A 22,454-nucleotide genomic window follows, 5' to 3' on the forward strand; every position below is an offset into this window, starting at 1 on the left:
CATTTGATGTAGCTCCGCTTGTGTACAACTACTTACATGAACTAACATGATAGAAAATAAACAGACCAAAAATATCTCTAAAGTTGCATTTTTGGAAGTAACACTGACCTTTTATAACAATACCTCACCTTTCAAAATAAGATTCTATAGGGCACTGTCCAAACTTAAATATGATGCAACCCACACATTGTAATTTAAATTCTCTAGGATCTATATTTTAAAAAGTAAAAAGTAAACAAATGAGATTAATTTTAATACTACATTATATTTAATCTAATATATCTAGGATATATTTCAACCTATAATTGACACTAAAAGATAACTAAGATACTTCACATTCTTTTTGTTCATATAAAGTATTTGAAATCTAGTATGTCTTTTTTCATTTACAGTACATTTCAATTCAGACTAGCCATGATCTCAAGTGTTCCCAAGTCACACATGGCTTGATGGGGCCACAATGAACAGCACAGGTCTATAGAGCAGCCAGTACAATTTGGTCACGTGGTTCAGGAATCATTTATTATATTTACAAAAGAATCGTGTAAAGAAAACCAAGCACAAGGTATGCAAGACTTACTCTTCTTAGAAGAAAAGCATGCTGAAATTTATTTCCTCAGTAGGATATTAACGTGTACGTTAACAACTGGAAAGCAGTAAAAACCTGCTAGGTATTAGCTGGTCAGAAAGATCAAAGCAGTTTACAGAATCACTCTTCTTTAGGGAATCTTGAAGATTAATGTTACCCTGTTAAACTATTATGTATATACATAAGAGAACAGAGCAAAGCTCCACGGCCCTTTACATCTTAGCCAAACCTTAATGCTGTTAAAGACACATACATACAAAAATAAACCCTCATGGGACATGAGGGAAGCAGAGACAGACATGAAAGGCAGGACAGTTGGAGGAAGAAGATAACACCGTGGTGGTGAAGTTTAGGTCAATCTAAATGGAAGAAAAATACCACAGATACTGCTCTCTTGAGTTTCACGCTAATGAACAGCCCGATTTCCAGGAATTTACACTGTATAAGACTTCTATGTTAACAGAGAAAACAAGGAACTGATTCCCAATTATACTTACTTTTTCCTTATGACCCAAAACAAGATTTCAAATATTGTAAATATCAAAAAGTATAAAAATGGAATAGACTTGTGAGGAAATTTTTCAGTGGTCTTGGCAGATGAATTATATTTCACATTTTTCATATCATATTACATTCCTTTTCTTCTAGAATTTGGAGCTGCAGAAGCTCTAGCACAGTCTGTTCTGGAGATGGATAAACACGCAGTGGACTTCCTCCCACCTTCCAATAGTGCATAATCCCTTTAATGGAACAACAAAGCACCGAGGAAAGAAAGCAGACTAATCAGGACAACAGACCTGGCTATTACCAGCTTCCTTCGCTCCTCGGTGGTGTATGGCTGCAGAAGAGGAATTCCTAACAATCTCACTTCTTCAAGTTTAGGGAATGAGTTTAGTTTGTCAATGTCTTCCCAGGACTGCAAACCTAATTTGAGAAACATACTGTTTAAGTAAACCCAGAAAAGCATACAAATGAGAAGATAAATGTCACCAAACAAATTATTTCCATTAATAAGTTCTGAAATGCTAAAATGATCACAAAAGCTAGTTCTAGATCCTGAAATTTTTCTTTATCCAAGAAACTTCCCTACAGCCTCTCCTTTCTCCATGACCCCAGTGTTCAAGGGATCCCCTTTACTTTCCAACATTCACTCATCTACTGATTCTCTACCCAAAAGGCTGGGAAAGGGGACCACCGGTGGTTTAATAAGCAGGATGGATGCCATGATTACAAAATCTTAAAAGTGATGTGATCAACTCTTTCATCAAATACAGACTCACAAAATCTAAGAGTGGATACTGCCAGACTAAATTTTTACTTAACAAGTACTAAAACGGGCAAGGTCCACAGAACCAGAAACTAAATATTATCTTTCAACTATCTCCATTTTGGGGATAGGGAAAACAGATTTAAAATTTAAAACAAACAAATTGAGACACAAAAAACGTGAACCCCTTGGGCAGGAAAATAGGCAACAAATTAAGACTTGTCAGTCCTAAAAGGAAACTCTTCCTATGGCTGTGAACAAATGTAGCATCCAAGTCTGTATTTGGCAGTGGTAGGAAAAATATTCCTGGTCAGTTTTACAACACATTAATTAAATCCATTGCAGAGAACAACGTAGTCCCTTTCTTCTCTTCCTATTTCTATCAGCCTTCAGCAAGGGTAAAGGCAGAGGAGCAATACACTGGTGCATAACCAACCCAGGTCACTGCTGTCCTCTTCACAACAGCATTCTATCTAGGAGGAAGAATGGCGTTAGTTCAAGCGGTGTCAGTTGTGAAATAAAGTTTCCTTATGCAAATCACTTGTTTTTTAAAAAATTTTAATTGAAGGATAATGGCTTTATAATCACTTGTTTTTAAGACTTAATTCCCATCCTTAAAATCTCCATGGTGAAATATATTGTGTGGTTTTTCAGTTACAGGTCAGAATTATTTTTCCTTATATAGCTGGTTTCTTAAAAAAAAAAAAAAATAGGCAGACAATGCCAAAAGATGAGAAGAAAATCCACAGACTGGGAGAATATATTTGCTAAAGGCACATGGATAAAGGCTTGTTATGCAAAATATACAAAGAACTCCTAAAACTCAACAATAGGAAAAATAACAACCTAGGGCAGAAAACCTGAACAGACATCTCAGCAAAGAAATAGACAGTAAGTAAGCTACGAGACAATGTTCCACACCATATGCCATCAGGAAAATGCAAATTAAAACAATGGGATACCACTATACACCTGTTAGAATGGCCAAAAGCCAAATGCTGAGAAAGGATGTGGAGCAACAGGAACTCTCATTCATTTCTGGTGCAGTGCAAATGGTACAGCCACTTTAGAAGAGAGTTTTGCAACTTCTTACAAAACTACACATACTCTTACTATATCATCTAGCAACTGTGCTTTGTTATTCACCCAAATGAACTGAAAACATGTCCCCACAAAAACCTACACATGAATAAACGTTATTCTAGTTTATTAACAACAACAAAAAAACCTACACACGGAGGTTTGCAGCTTTATTAATTAAGCCAAAATGTGGAAGAAACCAAGATATTCTTCAGTTTATGAGTAGATAAGTAAACTGTGGTATATGCAGATAATGGAATATTATTTACCACTAAAAATGAAATGAGCTATCAAGTCATGAAAAGACATGAGGGAATTTAAACTAAAAGAAGTGAATTACTCAGTTAAAGAAGCCAATCTGAAAAGGCTACACACTGTATGATTCCAACTATATGACATTCTGGAAGAGGCAAAACTATGGAGACAGCAAAAACATCAGTGGTTGCCAGGGATCAGGGAGGCAGAAGCGATAAACAGGCAGAGAGCAGAGGATAGTTAGGGTGGTAAACCATGATGTACAATACTACAACGGTAGATGTGTGTCACTACACATTTGTCCAAACCCACACAAAGAACACCACCAAGAGTGTGAACTCTGGACTTTGGATGATGTCAATGTAGGTAAACTGAATGTATCACTTTGGTGCTGGGATGTTGATCGAAGGGGAGGTTTTGCATGAGTAGGGGCAGGGAGCATATGGGAACTCTATGTACTCTCTGCTCAATTGTGATGTGAATATTGACTCCAAATAATAACGTTTACTCATTTTTAAAATTAGGCTAAAATATTCATTCCTATTATATGCAGAATCAATGGCAACACACTGATAATGAATTATATGTAAATACTAGAAAAGATAAGTGAGAATTTGAAAGGATTGGGATTCCTTAACCTAAATCCAGACAAAACCATCTTATTTGTAACTTTTTGTACTCTTTTACCCTTCCTTTTACTACCCAATTCATCAATTTCATTTCACTTCTTTCATAGCATGGCCCCTTTAATATATAAAATATTAACAGCAGCTAACATAACACTATGCCAAGTGAATATTTGAGAAATATTGATATTTACCAGAGCATTTATGAAAATGAATGCCTTAAATTTAGCTAATCAATAGACATCTACATGTCACTCTGTAAAATCATCCTGTAAGAAGGCAGAGCTATGATGGAAAGAAATACACTTTCACTGTATTTCATGCATAAGTGCAGATCAATTTGCATGTAGAATGAAAACAAGCATGTCCCTCACCTGACTTGTGGAGGCTGATGGATCGCAGATTAGGAAACAACCTGGCCAGTGAATCATCAGGCTCCTCGATAGCGTTCAAATGGTTGTTGGCCAGGACAAGGGTATCCAGTGAGGGAAACATAACTCCTAACTTGCGTATTTCAGTCCAGTCTTGGAGGTTATTGTCTGTTATATGTAGTAGCTTAAGAGAATGACAGCGAATAGAAGGACAAGACACTGTTTCATAGTCATTAAGGCACAGGAAGAGTTCTTCCAAACTGCAGAGAAAAAAGGAGATATTTCATTGTTTAAAGTAGTCAAGTTTCTACTTTGCTCCTATTTTTAGTCACTCAGTAAATAAACATCTACTACATATGAAACTCTGCTAGGTATAGTAGAAAAAATATAAAGATGTCTTTCTGAAGTTTAAGATACAGTTGGGAAGACAAACCTAAAATACATAAAAGAGCAGAGAATGATAGAACCCAGTACTAAAGTAATTTTATGCTTAAATAAATAAATGCTAAATGAAGCAGCACTGTAAGTGCAATACCACTTCATATAGGAATGGAATTGAAATTGTAGTTGGAACAGTCAGGAAAGGATGCATGGCCTTGAAGAAGGGGCAGCGTTGGGTAAATTGAGAGGAGATAAAAGAAAATTCTAGAAACAACATGAATGGTGTTTAGAAATAGAAATAATAGCTATCATTTATTGAATTCCTACCCTGTATCAGGCCTTGTGCAGGTGCTTTATATACCATACTTCCACTTCTGAAATTTTAATTATGCCCACTTTATAGACAAGAGATTAATAAGCTTATCAAAGGTCATATGGTTAGGAAGTGGAACTGTGATTTAAAGCTCATTCCATGCTATGCTAAATGTTGCATGCAGTGAGAAAACCAATCTCATTAGAGGGAGAGTGAGAAACTAAGATGGAATAAGTGAGCTGAGACCAGATTCTGAAAGGCTTTAATAATTTTCGTATTTAGACACTCAAGGAGACTACAGCTTCATATATCTCTTTAAACTATTTTCTTTGAATATTTATGTGCATATACAAAGATAGATATAAACAAAACATAACAAAACATTTCTAAACTGACAAACAGAAATATAATTTCCTGCTTAAATTATTGAAAAGAATATGAGGTCCATTTTCCCATCATGCCAGCTAGGCACTTACTTAATCATCTGAGTGTTAATATATTTTAGAGACACTATGATTCTTTCCTCCCAAAGAAAAGGGCCAAGGCAAAATTCTGGAATCAGGGTAAGCAGAAGATTAAAATGGAGAAAGGCTGGGTTGATCTTGAAATGATAAGTGCTCCTCAGGGATATTTTCTAGCCAAAGGATGACATATCCTATGTCTTGGTGCTACTCAACACTGTACAAGTATTCCAATGAAAATGCTACTAGATTACCCTCACACCCTCATTTAATTACTTCATTTTTCTAACCTCATTCTCCATTCAATCTGCAGTTCTAGTATGTCTGAGGTGGGAGGCCAGGAGTAACTCTAGGTACTAACACAGACGGCAACATAGTTCCCTCTCCATCACGCCCTTTGGGCTTACTCTGGTAACTCCTGCAGTATCGTGTGGACTGTCTCCCAAGAAGCTTTGCTGTTGTTGAGGACAAGTTTTCGAACCCCAGAGAAGGACCCAGCACATGTTCTTTCTAAAACTGATAAATTCAGAGGGTTGGAACTCAGGTTTAGAAACTCCAACTGGGGAACATTTGACACAATTTTACTGACCTATGGAGAAAAAAAAAGAAAAGCATATTAAGCAGTAATCAGAGCTTTTAAACAGCAATCATAGTCAAGAAAACCTAAGTGAGTGGGTCTCCAGGCAAAATGCCATTTATATTGTAGAGTCCTGTTTAGAGATGGTATGCACAGAGAGGCAGAAATAATTTCAACAAATTATGGCAAATGATTTAATTCCTTTCTATAGCATCACTGAAAATTAATGGTATAAAAGAAGAATTTTCTATGTTGCCTTTGGCAAAGTTTTTGATTCTGCTCTGTATAATATTCTCTTTGATACCACTATACGATATTTTGGAGAAAAGATCATTTAGGCAACATTTTCTAAAGAGCTGAGACTGGGTTATGTACAAGTAATTCTCTTTGAATATCTCTTCCATCCTCAGTACAATATTAAGGCTAATTAAAGGTTTATTGAAGACCACATGGTAACAATTCAGGTATTCAAAATTAATTATGTAATCATTTAGAAAACACTTCCAGCTTGATCCAAAGATGCACCAAACTTTAAACTATATTTACTCAAAAATAAAAAGCATCTGTGACTACATTACAAAAGAGAAAACATGATCATCAACCTAATGATTTAGCGAGTAACTTGGTACATAAGAAAGAAAAAAAGTGGAAATCAGCTTCATTGATTACTGACTTAACTATTCACTAAGCACTGTACTAGGTTTTTTAGGGCTTCCTGGGTAGCTCAGGTGGTAGAGAATCCACTGCAATGCAGGAGACCGTGGTTCAATTTCTGGGTTGGGAAGTTCCCCTGGAGAAGGACTGGCTACCCACTCCAGTATTCCCGCCTGGAGAATCTCCGTGGACAAAGGAGCCTGGCAGGCTGCAGTCCATGGGGTTGCAAAGAGTAGGACACAACTGAGCACGGCACACTAGGCTTCAGTTTAAAGTGCAAGAGATTCATACCAGTTGGCATATATTCTCCTGTTTGATATCTTTTGTGATCAAATGGTACCAAGGATTTGGGTAACATATGTCTAAGATTTGGAGTTTAGTGTGTGGCCACAACACAGCTGAATAGTCCACACATGGACCAATCCTTTACTGCATTCTACCACCTGGATACCAATGATACAAAGGCCTTCCACACAGAAGATGATGACTGCTGCTGCTGCTGCTAAGTCACGTCAGTCGTGTCCGACTCTGTGCAACCCCATAGATGGCAGCCCACCAGGCTCCTCCATCCCTGGGATTCTCCAGGCAAGAACACTGGAGTGGGTTGCCATTTCCTTCTCCAATACATGAAAATGAAAAGTGAAAGTGAAGTCGCTCAGTCATGTCCGACTCTTAGCAACCCCATGGACTGCAGCCCACCAGGCTCCTCCGTCCATGGGATTTTCCAGGCAAGAGTACTGGAGTGGGTTGCCATTGCCTTCTCCAAAGATGATGACTAGCTATGCTTTAAGGGCAAAAAAAAAAAAAAAAAAAAAAAGTGAAAAGGAACTGGCTCCAACTATAGCATGAAGGATAAGTTCTAATTTTAGTACAACCCCAGTTAAATAAACAAAACATACACCCTTTGCTAACCACCACCCTTCATATTTTATTTTTATAATAAAGAAGAAAACTTCCTCAAAATGGATACTCTCAGAGTTTTTGAAGCAATTTCTGAAAGAATTTCCAAGGCTAGCAGATACCGGATGTGATCTTCATCATAGTTTGCATCTGTACTACTATCTAATGAGAATAAAGATTTAAAATAATGACTCATCATACATCACCCACTGGCTATCTATTTTACATATGGTAATGTATATGTTTCAATGCTATTCTCTCAAATCATCCCACCCTTTCCTTCTCCCACTGTATCCAAAAATCTGTTCTTTATGTCTGTGTCTCCTTTGCTCTGTGAAAACCAGGAGGGATGGGGTGGGGAGGGACGTGGGAGGAGGGTTCAGAAGGGAGGGGACACATGTATGCCTATGGCCAATTCATGTTGTTATATGGCAAAGGCCATTACAGTACTGTAATTATCCTCCAATTAATTAATTAATTTAAAAAATAATGACTCAGCCCTAGATTATCCTAAAAAACATAACATTGGACTACAACTGAATAATCCAAATATTATTTGGAAAATAATACATGTTAGAAATAAATATCTTCTTTAAAAGTTTAAAATTTAAAAGGATTTTGGGTCATCTTAGATTAACAATATTCTGGAAAATATTATAGTCATTACACAGGTAGGTTTATTCATGGCAGAAAAATGTCTTAATAGTAAAGGCTGATATTCAGTGAGTATCTCAGGCTTCTCTTTTTTAAATTCTAAAACTAGAAAACAAGACCCAGTGATCTGAAATGAATTCAGGATACTCATATGCAGAATATGGAGATGAACTCAGACCACCTCTTTGGTCTCCACAGCTCTATGACTTAACAGGGGACCCTCTACTTCTGAAAAGGAAGAAACTAAGGTTTTAAGAAAAATGGGAAAGGTTGTAAGATAACAATCTGTAATTTATACCTAAGCTATTCTCTACTTCACCCGAGTGGGGGATTCCTCCCTCCTCTAAACTGCTTAGTTTAATTTCCTTTATAAAATGGTTTTGATAAGGAGAGGGGGATAAAAGAGATACTTTAGGAAAGGTCAGAGAAAAATCTACTTAGCCAAATATCCAAATCAAAGGTTAAAAAATGCATCTCTTTTTTTATACATACAGATGCCTAGTTTTAGGAGGGCTGGAGACAAATCTTTGCCTCTCCTCCAAGTATTACACTTTTCTCTCATATTTATATTAGCCTCTGAATAGATAGCAGCCAGTTGTTTAAAGTATAAAAGAAGCTACTTATAACATTAATGACCATTCAAAAACACTGAAAGGACAAACTACATTATTCTGTTCCATACTGCTATATCAAATACTGGCTGAAATAAACTTAGTTAATGGCTAGGGACAAATGATCTTTTTGGTAATCAAATACATGTGTTGCAATGGGTTGGAATGTAATATCTTAAAACTGTGGCCTAGGAGGCCTTCTGTAGCTTGGCAAAGAGTTTAATCAATTCTAAAAAAAATCAATATTCTTCCACTGTCAGTATTTCTCCCATATCTCTGTGTTCTGATATATATTCTAGAAGACTGGGATGAACTACAGTTAAGGGGAAGGACAAAATATAAAGGAAAGATGAAAACAAAAATAAATTGGAAAATGGAAACTTGAAGGGTAGCAGCAAACATTCATTTGAAAACTGCCTGAAATCAGACTCTAAGCACTTATAGGAATACACAAACTGAGCACCAAGGGAGTTCAAATAAACACGTGGCTGTGAGTGTCCTCTCAGCTGTGAGCTCAGTCCTGTCCAACTCTTTCAGGCTCATGGACTGTAGCCCACCAGGCTCCTCTCTCCATGGAATTTTCCAGGCAAGAATACTGGAGTGGAGTGCCATTTCCTACTCCAGGGATCTTCCCAACTTAGGGCTTGAACCCACCTCTCCTGCGTCTCCTGCATTGGCAGGTGGATTCTTTATCACCAGCGCCGCCTAGAAAGCCCAAACATGTGACCCTCTGGCTCTATCTGTCAATATGGGTTGGAAAAATGTTCAGTGTAGATCTCTGTCTAAGCAGAGAAAAGGCTAAATTACCTAGTATAAATTCTGTGTTCTGATCCATGTTGACACAAATCATCCTTCTGAGGTAGCAGTTATATCTCTATTAAACTGTTCCCATCAGTTAGCAAAAGCTTATGTATGTGTTTAAAGCACAAAGTACAACACCTCTGTGAAATTTTTACTGCCAAAGAAATAAATTCAGGGGAATCAGCCTGTGAACACAGGAGCTGAAATGATTCAGCGTAAGAGTTGGTCTGACTTTCATCCACGCAGGTCAAAAATCTCACCAGAGATTCAGCAGAAGGACTGCTGTGGGAATCCTGGAGAAGGAGGATTAACAAGGTAGTTCTTTTTGCATCTATACAATGTGGACAGAGCATGCATGTCAATTAAGCATCTCAAAGGACCCAGAAGGCACATATTGTAACTTGTTGAGCAGTGAACTGTAAGAGTTGTTTGTGTAAGTGAACCAATCAATAAATGCATGGATAAGTAGAGACTGTTTCTTGGAAACAGCCAGGTAAATCTGCATATATTAACACATGATTTAGAAATCAAGTGACGTACATCTCAGAGAATTTTGGCAAATATCTTAATAAAAGTAGGAAATATAATCGGGAGCAGAGATAACAGATTATATAAGACTATGAAATGGATGAGTATAAGAAAAGCGAAAGAAAAGTAAGTTATAGATAGATATTTCTTTAACAAGAAAGCTGTCTTCGAATTTGTATCACATTTAATATCTACCAGGTGTCTTGATAATTAAGTTTATCAGTAGCCTTGTCTTACAGATGATAAATGAATACGTGAATTTCTTAAGATTACAGGAAAAGTTAGAGCAACTGGGCCTGATCAAACCTCAAGATACAATCATTTATTCTTTAATGAACTCAGGAAACATATGAATGCCTAGAATGCTGCTGTTTGCTGTTTAGTCACTAAGTCATGTCCTATACTTTGTGACCCCATGAACTATAGCCCGCCAGGCTCATCTGTCCATGGGATTTCCCAGGCAAGAATAATGGAGTGTACTGCCATTTCCTTTTCCAGCCTAGAATGGTAGGGCTGATGATAAAAAAGAAAGCCCTGAAAAAGCTCATGGTCCAGCAGAAAACTGTCAAGTAAGCCAGTGACTGCACTACACTGTGATGAATTCTTTCACAGCAGCATGATATAAGTGTTCAGTTCAATTCAGTTGCTCAGTCGTGTCCGACTCTTTGCAACCCCATGAATCGCAGCACGCCAGGCCTCCCTGTCCATCACCAACTCCCAGAGTCTACTCAAACTCATATCCATCGAGTTGGTGATGCCATCCAGCCATCTCATCTTCAGTCGTCCCCTTCTCCTCCTGCCCCCAATCTTTCCCAGCATCAGGGTCTTTTCCAATGAGTCAACTCTTGGCATGAGGTGGCCAAAGTACTGGAGCTTCAGCTTCAACATCAGTCCTTCCAATGAACACCCAGGACTGATCTCCTTTAGGATGGACTGGTTGGATCTCCCTGCAGTCCAACGGACTCTCAAGAGTCTTCTTCAACACCACAGTTCAAAAGCATCAATTTTTCGGCACTCAGCTTTTCTTCACAGTCCAACTTTCACATCCATACATGCCCACTGGAAAAACCATAGCCTTAACTAGATAGACCTTTGTTGGCAAAGCAATGTCTCTGCTTTTTAGTATGCTATCTAGGTTGGTCATAACTTTCCTTCCAAGGAGTAAGCGTCTTTTAATTCCATGGCTGCAGTCACCATCTGCAGTGATTTTGGAGCCTAAAAAATAAAGTCTGACACTGCTTCCACTGTTTCTCCATCTATTTCCCATGAAGTGATGGGACCAGATGCCATGATCTTAGTTTTCTGAATGTTGAGCTTTAAGCCAACTTTTTCACTCTCCTCTTTCACTTTCATCAAGAGGCTTTTTAGTTCCTCTTCACTCTCTGCCATGAGGGTGCTGCCATCTGCATATCTGAGGTTATTGATATTTCTCCCGGCAATCTTGATTCCAGTTTGTGCTTCATCCAGCCCAGTGTTCCTCATGATGTATTCTGCATATAAGTTAAACAAGCAGGGTGACAATATACAGCCTTGATGTACTCCTTTTCCTATTTAGAACCAGTCTGTTGTTCCATGTCCAGTTTTAACTGTTGCTTCCTGACCAGTATATAGGTTTCTCAAGAGGCAGGTCAGGTGGTCTGGTATGCCCATCTGTTTCAGAATTTTCCACAGTTTATTGTGATCCACACAGTCAAAGGCTTTGGCATAGTCAATAAAGCAGAAATAGATGTTTTTCTGGAACTCTCTTGCTTTTTCGATGATCCAGCAGATTTTGGCAATTTGATCTCTGGTTCCTCTGCCTTTTCTAAAACCAGCTTGAACATCTGGAAGTTCACGGTTCACATATGTGTGTGTGTGTGTGTGTGTGTGTGTGTTAGGATAATCTAATTCTGTCTGAGTGACAGTCAGGGAAAGTTTCAGAGAGGAACAACAACTTGGGCCAAATTTTGAAAGATATACAGGAAGCAACTGGGTAGATAGAGAAGAGAACAGTAGATTCAGAATAAATAAAAGCAGGGAAGTTTTCCTTGTCAAGATTTATCATGAACTACAGAAAAGCACATGGCTAAAGGTAGAGAAAAGACTCTGGAAATAGCAAAGGGTCACATGATGGAGGGTCACACTTAGAGAGTTCAAAGCATTGTTTGTAGGCAGTGAAAATCAGCGAAGGGACTTAAAGCTTGAGTTTCATAATCACATTTCATTATTTAAAGGAGTCTGGTAGCACAGCAGAAGGTAGCTTAGAGGAAGCAGAGTAAAACCAGAAGCAGAAAACTCATTAAGACACTATTCCAGCAGTTCAAATAAGAAATGAGAACCTAAATTAAGGCAAAAAATCAAGCAAGAAGAACTATTTTTCTCTCAAAGATACCTTCTATCAGGTCATGTTATAATCAGGTAGTAATGTTATATATAATAACAAGAGAGAATGTCATAATACTTTTATTTGTGCAATTTAGAGTTATTCTGAGGTCAAAGGCATCAGTTATGTCAAATCACTAATAACACTTAATAAAATAAGGAAAAGTTCTAAAATATGTGGAATAAATTTTAGTATCAAGAAAAAATATTTTTATAACCTTAGTTTTGAGCTCCAACAATTTTTATGTCAATTTATGGTAATAAATATTGAAGTAGTAGCAGAGAATGAACACAGGATATGTAAACTAGTGAAATAGTAGAGAATTTAATGCACTGTTAGCAGTCTAAACCTGTGGTCTTATTAACCTCTTGATGCCCTAGAATAAAGTTTCTCAGTGTTTTTCACATTAATGAAAAACAAATAGGCAATAACAAAGTTAACTGAAAAATCACTACAGAACCAGCTGAAGCAGTCAGCTGTTTCTCTTAAGACATACAGACAAGAATCCCGAGAGCCAGAATTCAGCAGCACACACAGCAAGGCAGACAATAGTACAGTGAGTCACTGCTGCCCTTCCCCCAGACTCACCACCATGAAAGCCCTACCTCGTGCCAGTCTTCAAGTTTGTTGTCAGAAAGATCTAGTTCTGACACGTGAGCACAGAAGGCAGCAATTTCTTTCTCATCTCCTGCACAGGTTATTCCACAGCTGTTCAACACCAGTACACTTGGGAGGTTGAGGCGATCTGAATCATAAGGGAAATGAAACATGTTCTATGTCAGCCTAATTCTTGTCTACATACATTGAACCACCAGGAATCAAAATCAAATTATGTGAAATTACACAAGGCCCTGAAAATACAGGATGTGATGGAATCCAAGGGTATTGAGTTTCAAGGGGGAGATAGCCAAATATGACCCAGGAGGAGATTAGAAGTACTGGATTGAAAAGTCCTGCAGCCTGTACCTCCTGGCAGGATTGTTTAGCTCAACTACCAACAACAGAACCATCATCCATAGTGTCACCTTATCATCTGACATTAGATCCACATGATTCACGTCAGGGCTACCACTGTCTTCTTACTGGCCTCAATTCTTTCTTTTTAAAATTTAGTTCAAAAGTATCATTCTGGTTAGCTCTTTTCTCAGCCAGACTGATTTGTATTTTCACCTCTTTCTGCCTTTGAAAATTATCTCAGACCATTAGATAGTATATTGGCTAAATCAATTCTGTTCTTCAAGTTCATATCAACTCAAGGAATCTTCCTCACTTCCACGAATCCATTTAAAAATCTGCATCTTTCTCCCACACTTGTCCACCACTCAACCCCCTTTCATATCCACGTAGAATTTGTCCCTTACAAAAACGAGACTTTCAAAAATATATAATTATGAGAGAACATGTTTCAGAGTCTTAAACCATTCAATGAATTCAGTCAAACTACTGCTTGTTCAAAAAATATGCCAATAAAATTACTCTTCCTATCTCTAATAAAAAGGATCAATATGAGAATTCAGCCACTCTTTTCCTATTTGGTATAAACCAAAGACTCATGAAAGTATATTTTATGAATGGAGGCCTCAATTAATATGATTTTTCAACTTAGTGCTTTTCACAAAATTAATTTTCTCAGGATGGAAGTAGATCCTAAAAAAAATGATCAAGTAAGAAGTCCACTTCCTTCTGCTGTTCCAGTTTATATGGAGTGGTAAGATAGTGGTATTGAGAAATAAAATACATTTAGTAACCTTCAGACATAGGAACTTTCAAACACTGTTTAGTATTAACCTCCCATAATGACAAAGAACTATTTCCAAGAACAGTTAATTACAACATTAAGTTAAAATGCAAACCAAAAACACACAGTGCATGTTTCCAGTTGTAGATGATTGCTCACATAAGCTCCCCCCTAGAATGTCTTTATCCCCTCTCTAACCAAATTTTACTTTCTTGAAGGATTAGTTCAAATCTCACAGTTTTGAACTCTTTCCTGCTCATATTAACTCACTCCCTACATTTCTTTCCCAATCAGTGTGCCATTCATTTGATTCAATATAAACTACCTTGTGTTATTATATATTTTTATAAATGTATCTTGTAATCCAATAGGCTGTGAGGTCATTGAGGGCACAGGCCAGGCTTGTACTACCTTCTACCTTCCAAGTTCTTTGAAATACTCTCATTCAAATATTGCTCTTGCCCTATGAGTGCAACTAAAATGCCTTTTGGCCAATCTGGAGAAAGATAAATCCTTTCAGGTTTTCCAAGAAACTAAAATCATAGAAAAGGAGAAAGGTTATTCAATTCATAATTCAAAATAAAGGGAATCATTTGCAAATAAGACAATAGTCTGGTTTAATGTCCTAAGTAAGTTCCAGTAAACAAATGTTTTATGTCCCATGTTTCTTACCTTTCATAGGAGAGCCCTGAGGTGTGGCCGGGACATGGACTCCCATCCCAGGACCACGGCGATAAGGAAAGTTTTCAGGACTGTATTTTTCACATAATACTTGCATAAAACTCCTCCCGCTAGGTTGATCCATCTTCCTTTCCTAAAATTCTATAAGAAACCAGAAATCATAAAAATTTGTCTATTTATTCACACAGGAAATATTTATTGAGAATCAATAATTTACAAGATACTAAGCAAGGCATTGCCAACACAGAAGAGACGGTCGCTGACCCCAGGAACTTATACTGTGGTGAGATCTCATGATTTAGGGACACTACACAGGCAGACAAGTGGCAGCAATATAGTTCAGCATATAACTGCAATACAGATGAAAAGAGCTACAAGATTTAGAAGAGAAGGCCATCAACCAAGTGTAACAGGAAGACTTTTGGCTGGTGGACAGGTTCATGTGGTAGGAGGAAAGGGGGCCAAATAGGAAAGTACAGATTAAACATCAGACTTAAGAACTGGGATAAATACTTTGACATTTAATTGACATTTGTCACTTAAAATCCTCTCTTCTTCTTCCACAGCTACTTCTACTGAGGAATGAGTACACAGGTTCTAGTTGATGGGATAAAAATAAAGAATTCTATGGAGGTTTCTGGGAATAATCCTTAGAAGATAGCCAGTGTGCCCTTTGTCTTCCTTCCCTTCTCCTCCTCAGTTCTACTGCCCAGAAACAGACCCGTGCTCTATGAGACCAAGAGACACAGCCTAAGAAAGGTGAAACAAACAGCTGAAAGGGACCTAAGTCCCTGAGGATGTCATGGAACTGAGCTGCCATAATGCTGCTGAGTGCTTATCTCTGGAAATTTCAGTGAAAGAGGAATAACCTTGTTTTATTTGAGCCACTGTCCTCAACTTTTCAGTTCCTTAAAAATGAGCCTAATCCTAACTAAGTCAGAGTATCATTAGCACTAATGTATTAGTATTAGTATTGTCAAGGTCAAGTCTAACCTCAGCTAAGGGTACAAACATACTCCAGCATACTCCCAGCACTCATGCATAGGTTAAAAAAGGTGACATCAAACAGTGTGGGCCTGCTTACCATTATCTTGAGGAACTGGCTTTTGATCTCTATTAAACATAAATCAAAATATAGGCCACTAATTGTCCTCTGTAGTTCTGCCTACTAGCTACTAAGCTTTTTACTAAAATAATCAGAAAAAAAAGGAAGAAGGATAAAGAGCACTCAAAGAGTACTGAGTACTTAAACAGAGCAGAGAGAATGCACAATGGTATAAAGGAGTACCCAGAAGAGATCTAACAACAGAGGGCATCAGGATCACCTAAATAGGAATCTCAGACAGAGGAGATCCTGTTTGGGAGAAGAGTTAGATGCTGCAAAGTACAGGGGTGACATGATGAGAGCCCAGTGACGCAGTGGTAGTACAAATAGATTCAACATCTTCTTAGAAAGCAAGCTTTTCAGGAGTTTTAGGAGCTGAGGGGAAGATGGAGTCAAGGCTGACTCCCAGGTTTCTAGTCTAGGTGACTAGGTCACTGGTGATAAGTAAATAAGAAGAGAATGCAGAAAGATCTAGTTTTAAGGAGGAAAATGATGAATTCTATTTTACACATGTTCAACATGAGGCATCTGATTCAGGGAAATAGTCTGAATTTGGGTGAGAAAGGTGAGCTGGAGGCGAGGATTTGGACCTCATCAGGAAATATTATGAATAAGGACAGTTAGATGACAGAACTCTCCAGGACACTGATATTTAAGATCCAGGTAGAGGAAGCAACATCATGAAGGAAAGCAAAAAGGAACAGAGAGTGGAGTGTATAGCTAACATTTTGAGAAGTTCTGATGAGAAGGTGAGGAAGAAGATGAGATGATAAGGAAGGCAGGAAGAGGACAGAGTAGGGGTCAGGGGAGCAAGTGCCAAGATTTTTCCTCTTAAAATAGGAGAGACCTGACACAGTTTAGATTATGGAGAGGCAGCAAGTAGAGCTGGAGAGTATGAAAATGACCACTGGTACCTGGTCCTAGGTACCAGCAGGAATGAGCATTAAAAACGTCTAGAAGGCTGTTTGGTACTAGTCAGATAACACTCCAAACTGTTTACCATTGGCAGTGATATATTTACTTCACTATGCTGCACTGGGTTTTCTTTTGCTTTCACAGTCTAATTATACTGATGTTAGGTATTTTCCTCATGTGACTGTCCTGGCTCCACCATGGCATTACAAAGGTGAGCAATGCTATGCAACTCTGCTTCTTCAGTATTGATTCACAGCACCTGGCACAGTACTCTACACACAGTCACGGCTCAGTAAATGTCGCTGAGTACTGTTAATAAAATAACTAGCTTTCGATATGCCAAGTAGAAAGAGCAGAGGATTCAAGATCAGGAGCAGATATAAGTCCCACCCAGTTCTACCACTTAATACTTTTGTGCCATTGGGCAGGACATTGTATTTTTCTGGGGCTTAAATGTCCTTTCTGTAAAAGACAATATTAATATCTATACTACTTGGAGTTCAGGGTTACCACAGAGCTCTGAAATGTACAAATGTGCTATTTAGATTATAGGGCTCTTGTAAATCTCTAAAATACAGAACTGTTACTAATTATAAAAGGAATTTGTAATATGGTAAAAAGCACATAAACATAGAAAACTTCGACTCTGTCAATTGCTAGCTGGGTAAAACATAAACTAGTTATCTAATCTCTTTCTACTTCAAATTTTCACACTATGGATGAGCTAAAATTTTCCTCTTGTATCTGCAGTAGGAATGTAAAAATGACATGAATATAAAAGTGGTCTTTAAACCTGACCCATTTTCTAGATTAGTACCAGGACCACGTCTTCTGTACTTTATGAAATCAATTTACAAACACCTAGAGCACAGAGTACACACTCATTGACCCATGTCCACAAGTTTTATCTGTACGATCAAAGTTTAGACAGTGGAAACACATTTCATAACAAGTATACTACAAGTAACTTGAAAACATAGGGCTGCCCTCTGTCACAGTTATCATTTGGGAACTTAAGAACAGGGTCTGTTTTAGTACAAGAGAGCTTGTTCTTTCTATCCACACCGAGTGGTAAGTACATGCTATTGTCCTCTGTCTAAGCACTGTGTCAAAACCGAACTCTGCATTTTCATCGATGACTCCAGAAACCTCCAGGTGGAAATGTTCTTTCTCAACGTAAACTCATCACCGACAGCAGGCAACACAGAGCAGGTGCTACGCCACTAGTGACAGGCACCACAGTTTTGATCAAAGACCTGTCTCAAGCAGAATGCCAAGAGACTTTTCAGAAATGTTTAAGAGAAAGTCAAAGAAGTTACATTGCTATCTTCCATACAACTGGCAGTTCAAAAGAATAAAAACTGTGTGGGAGGGTGCTGAACGGTCAGTGCCAAAATAATAGTCACCGAGATTAAATAGCATCTTTTAACTGGAAGCTTCACATTCACTTAATCCTAAACCTCTTCATTCGAGAACAATATCTTAATCAGAATTTAAATATAGATAAGCTGAGTGTGGAATTAAAGAAACCTTGGCTAAAACTGGAGTCTGGACAGGGCAGTAGGCAGAGCTTTCATCCCTGCCATGTGACATTAATTACTCCAAACAGGAAGAGATGCAGGCCTTCATCTATGACAGGAAGATGCTGCCTACATTACTAGCCAGCAGGAAGAAAAAAACACTCCGCCCAGTGACAACCCAGCCAGAGACTGAAAACAGCCCAACCAACCTCCATACTTTGGACTCCTAGCTTCCTCCAATGGACTCTTTGATTATACAACGCCACCCTTTTCAGCTCCCCTCATTTTCCCTACAAAAACAAGTTCCCCTTCCTTGGATCTGCCTATGGTCTGCCATAGTTTGCATATCTCACATTGTAAATCCTCTGGCTATTCCCGAATAAACTGGCTTTTGCTGGTTAAGTAACTTGCTATTATACTATTGAAACTGATATGAGGATGGTAAGGTTAGAAACATATACAAATTAAAGTAAGTACTGGTAAGCAAGCAACTGTGGGAACTTAAAAGTTATTTCTCATGGTTCCATGCTTTAAGTTTTTCTAAGTAGTCTGCTTTTTTTTTCTCTCTAAAAACTAAAAAGCAATGTCAGGCACCTTCATTGGTCATTTTCCAGGATACTCTATTGGAACAGCTTTCCATGAATGCAGATAGTGTACGCATTAATACACAGGTTTTTAATTGGAACAATAAGATTGCAAAATGGATCAGTAACATAAATCTACTCAAAATCTGTTGGGGCACTTGGAGGAAGAACAGTAGGTGGGAAAGGAAAACTGAAAACCAAGTAGACTGAAAAATGAGGAAATACAGGACGGAAAAAGACCTCTAACTGGAGCCTTTTAAAGGGATTTTTGGAGGTGGAATGATAATCTATGACTATGGAAAGAACTGGTGTCAAATTACATCTGATTACCTTCTACAGTTGCAGAGTTCTAATAAATTTATAAAAGAGTTCTGAATTGGTGCTTCAAACCAGGAAACCAGGAATCTGGGGGTGACGCTGCTTGGTTCCCTTACCAAGTCATGGAGTGTACCTGTGAAAATCCTAACCCCTTTGTGCCTCAAATTCTGACTATGCTATATGGTCTTTTTATAAGCCCCCGGTGAAAGTGCAAGGATAAGGAGCTCAGAACACTTTTGCCAAATAGATTAATATCAGAACAGGACACCCAGTTACCTAAGTAACCTCAACTGCTATCAATTTGACTTAAGGTCAGGTCACAATTAGTATGAAACTCAACACAATTGGAAACAGAGAACCGGCCATATGTCACCACTAAGAGAGGAAGATACACAAGATATAGTGTTATGCTGGTATGCAAGACCAATATTTACTTCACCAAAAATTTTTATGGTAGAATACTACATTTTATATAAACATTATTAATACCAGCCTCATTCACAACTTCCAAAACTATCCGAGTCCCAAAACAGACATTTTAAGTTTTATTAAAAAATAGGTTTATCTGTCTATACATGTATAGACTATATATACATATACAAGACTCCAGAAGGTAGAATATCCAGAAGGATAAAACAGAAATTAGTAAAATTCATGCCTGTGGTTGACTCCAGAGAGAGGAAATGAGGAAAAAAGTGAGAAGGAGATTGGTTTTTACTGTGCCCCTGTCTGAACCACCTGAACTCACCAGATGCATACATCACCGTTTCTTTTCCCATATATTATCTTTTCAAAATACAAAACATTTTTAAGTGGTAATATCTGGGACTGACCTGATCTGTCAAAGTGTTTTTTAAGCCCTCATTATTGTCAGCTGTCTGTGAAAAAAAAATGCCAAACTCGACTATGTGGAATATATAATTTTAAAAGAAATAATACTAAGTTTTAAAGGAACTGGGAATTGAGGAAGAAAAGAAATACAATGGTGGCCAAATGGAAATATTTCTGTAAAGGGGCACTGATGAAGAAAAAGAAAGGGCTTCCCTGGTGGCTCAGAGGTAAGGAATCTGCCTGCAATGCAGGAGAAGCAGGTCCAATCCCTGGGTCAAGTAGATCTCCTGAAGGAAATGGCAACCCATTCCAGTATTCTTTCCTGTGAAAACCCATAGACAGAGGAGCCTGGAGGGCTACAGTCCACGCAGTTGCAAAAGAGCTGGACACAGACTGAGCGACTCAACAACAAAAAAGAAAGCAGAACAAAACACATCTGAGCCTCAGAACTAAGCTACAATCAAAAGGAGAGGCTGGGTTGAGACGAAGCGGGAAGATGACTGTGGCATGTGCAGAGTGGGGGAAGGACACCCGCAGGTCTCAAGAGTCATCTCTTTTGCTAACCGAGTAAATATGTTAATAAGTTACCCAAATATTTCATCCAGATTACCCAATGGTACCCAAACCACTGACCTAGGAACCACAAGAGATCCAGGAGGCAGAGGTTACAAAGCCATGGCCTAAGGGTGCTTTGGAGCTTCAGGCCTCCCAGTTGCCTCCTGCTGTGGAGATGAACTAAAGACTGGGGCTTCCTACAAGATGTAAATTACTGGAATAATAAATAGTGGCAAACTGACTTACAGTTCTCAATAATAAATCACAATAATTCAAAACATGCATTAATGTAGGATGAAGCTAAACATTCAGGAAGAGTTTTCACAGCATAAAAATAATAAAGAAGAGGGAAGCACTCCCAAGTAGCTTAAAATTATTTTCAGCCATTTGACACAGACCCCATGGATGGAGGAGCCTGGTAGGCTGCAGTCCATGGGGTCGCGAAGAGTCGGACACGACTGAGCGACTTCACTTTCACTTTTCACTTTCATACATTGGAGAAGGAAATGGCAACCCACTCCAGTGTTCTTGCCTGGAGGATCCCAGGAGCAGCAAAGCCTGGTGGGCTGCCGTCTATGTGGTCGCACAGAGTCGGACACGACTGAAGCGACTTAGCAGCAGAAGCAGCAAGAGCATTTATACACAATTTACAACTAACCAATCTTATCTATCCATCAGAGAAGGGCAGGAGAAAAACGCACTTTAGAGCTACCCGCTAATATTTTGCTACCAAATATGTGAAAATAAAATTTAGGTTAAATATTTTGGCCAAAGGCTCCACAATTTCACCTTTGGGTACCAGTGGTCAGATGACATTTCATTCCAGGCATTTTTCTCTTCTCGGGTACCTACTTCTTTTACAAGACAATCTGAGAATAAGAATTTCTTCACCACTTGTTTAATAAAAATGGAGACAACAAACAAATACATCCAGTTTTCACTATCTCTGTTTTGCACGTTATCAAGTGGTCCCAATTAGACTTCTTTACTCATTCATTCATTTATAAAATGTGTGCCTCACAAAGTTTATAGTCTCATGTAGTTCCATTCAACAAACATGAACCAGACACTGAATCTGTGCCAAACAAAAAGAAAGTGAGAAAATAAAATATAAACTCTGCCCCTACGGCATCCACAACCTAGAGGGAAATTCAGGGAGATAATACGTACCTCAAACAGGGCACCCAAAAATAGTGAATTCAAATACAAGACGTGATGAACTTTTGGAAGTATAATCAAGGAAGTAGGAGATGAATCCTTGGCCATTTTGAAAGATGACAAAGATTAGGCTAATGGCAATGAAGAGCATTCCAGGCACAGGAAACAACTGAAGATAAACCTCACAAGACCCATTAAGTGGCTTTGCTACAACATAACATTTGCATAGGGAGCAGACCAAAAAGTGGATGGTAGTCAGCTCATGCCTGACCTTGCTCAGTTTGACTTTATCCTATAGAGATAAAAGAGAAGTTTTAACAGATTGCTGTGAATATTGCAAGGACGGGGTTACCGATCTTTATGAAGACTATCAAGAGGTAAAAAATGATAATTTTTAAAACCCTAAAAGGACTGGGCAAGTAGGAGTTCGTTCACCTTAGAGGAAGCATCTTCAGTACAGACAAGGGGATAAAAACCAAAGTTTAGGGAGTTAAGGAAATAAATAAGTGAAGACGGTTAAGTAGAGACCATGCCTTTGAGATGCTCAGATGAAAACAGAAGAGATGGGACAGTTAATGAAGAAAAGTGAAGTGTTCAGAGATAGAGAGCTGTTATATCT

General features: G+C 38.3%; 1 protein-coding gene across 3 annotated transcripts in view; it reads right to left on the reverse strand.

Moving 5' to 3' along the window:
- TBCEL (tubulin folding cofactor E like) overlaps positions 1–22,454 on the reverse strand; it is a 69,895-nt gene that overhangs the window by 33,718 nt on the left and 13,723 nt on the right. For 2 of the 3 annotated variants that reach the window (XM_020891389.2, XM_020891386.2), the window contains exons 2-6: positions 14,841–14,990; positions 13,036–13,175; positions 5,751–5,932; positions 4,192–4,448; positions 1,387–1,513 (exon numbers count right to left, since the gene is read on the reverse strand). In XM_020891389.2, the coding sequence (XP_020747048.1) occupies positions 1,387–1,513; positions 4,192–4,448; positions 5,751–5,932; positions 13,036–13,175; positions 14,841–14,973 (839 nt within the window). In that variant the 5' untranslated portion in view covers positions 14,974–14,990. The remainder of the gene's footprint in view (positions 1–1,386; positions 1,514–4,191; positions 4,449–5,750; positions 5,933–13,035; positions 13,176–14,840; positions 14,991–22,454) is intronic. The other variant, XM_070473465.1, reaches the window with a different exon arrangement.

Source organism: Odocoileus virginianus, chromosome 10, assembly GCF_023699985.2.
Source record: "Odocoileus virginianus isolate 20LAN1187 ecotype Illinois chromosome 10, Ovbor_1.2, whole genome shotgun sequence".
NCBI lineage: Eukaryota > Metazoa > Chordata > Mammalia > Artiodactyla > Cervidae > Odocoileus > Odocoileus virginianus.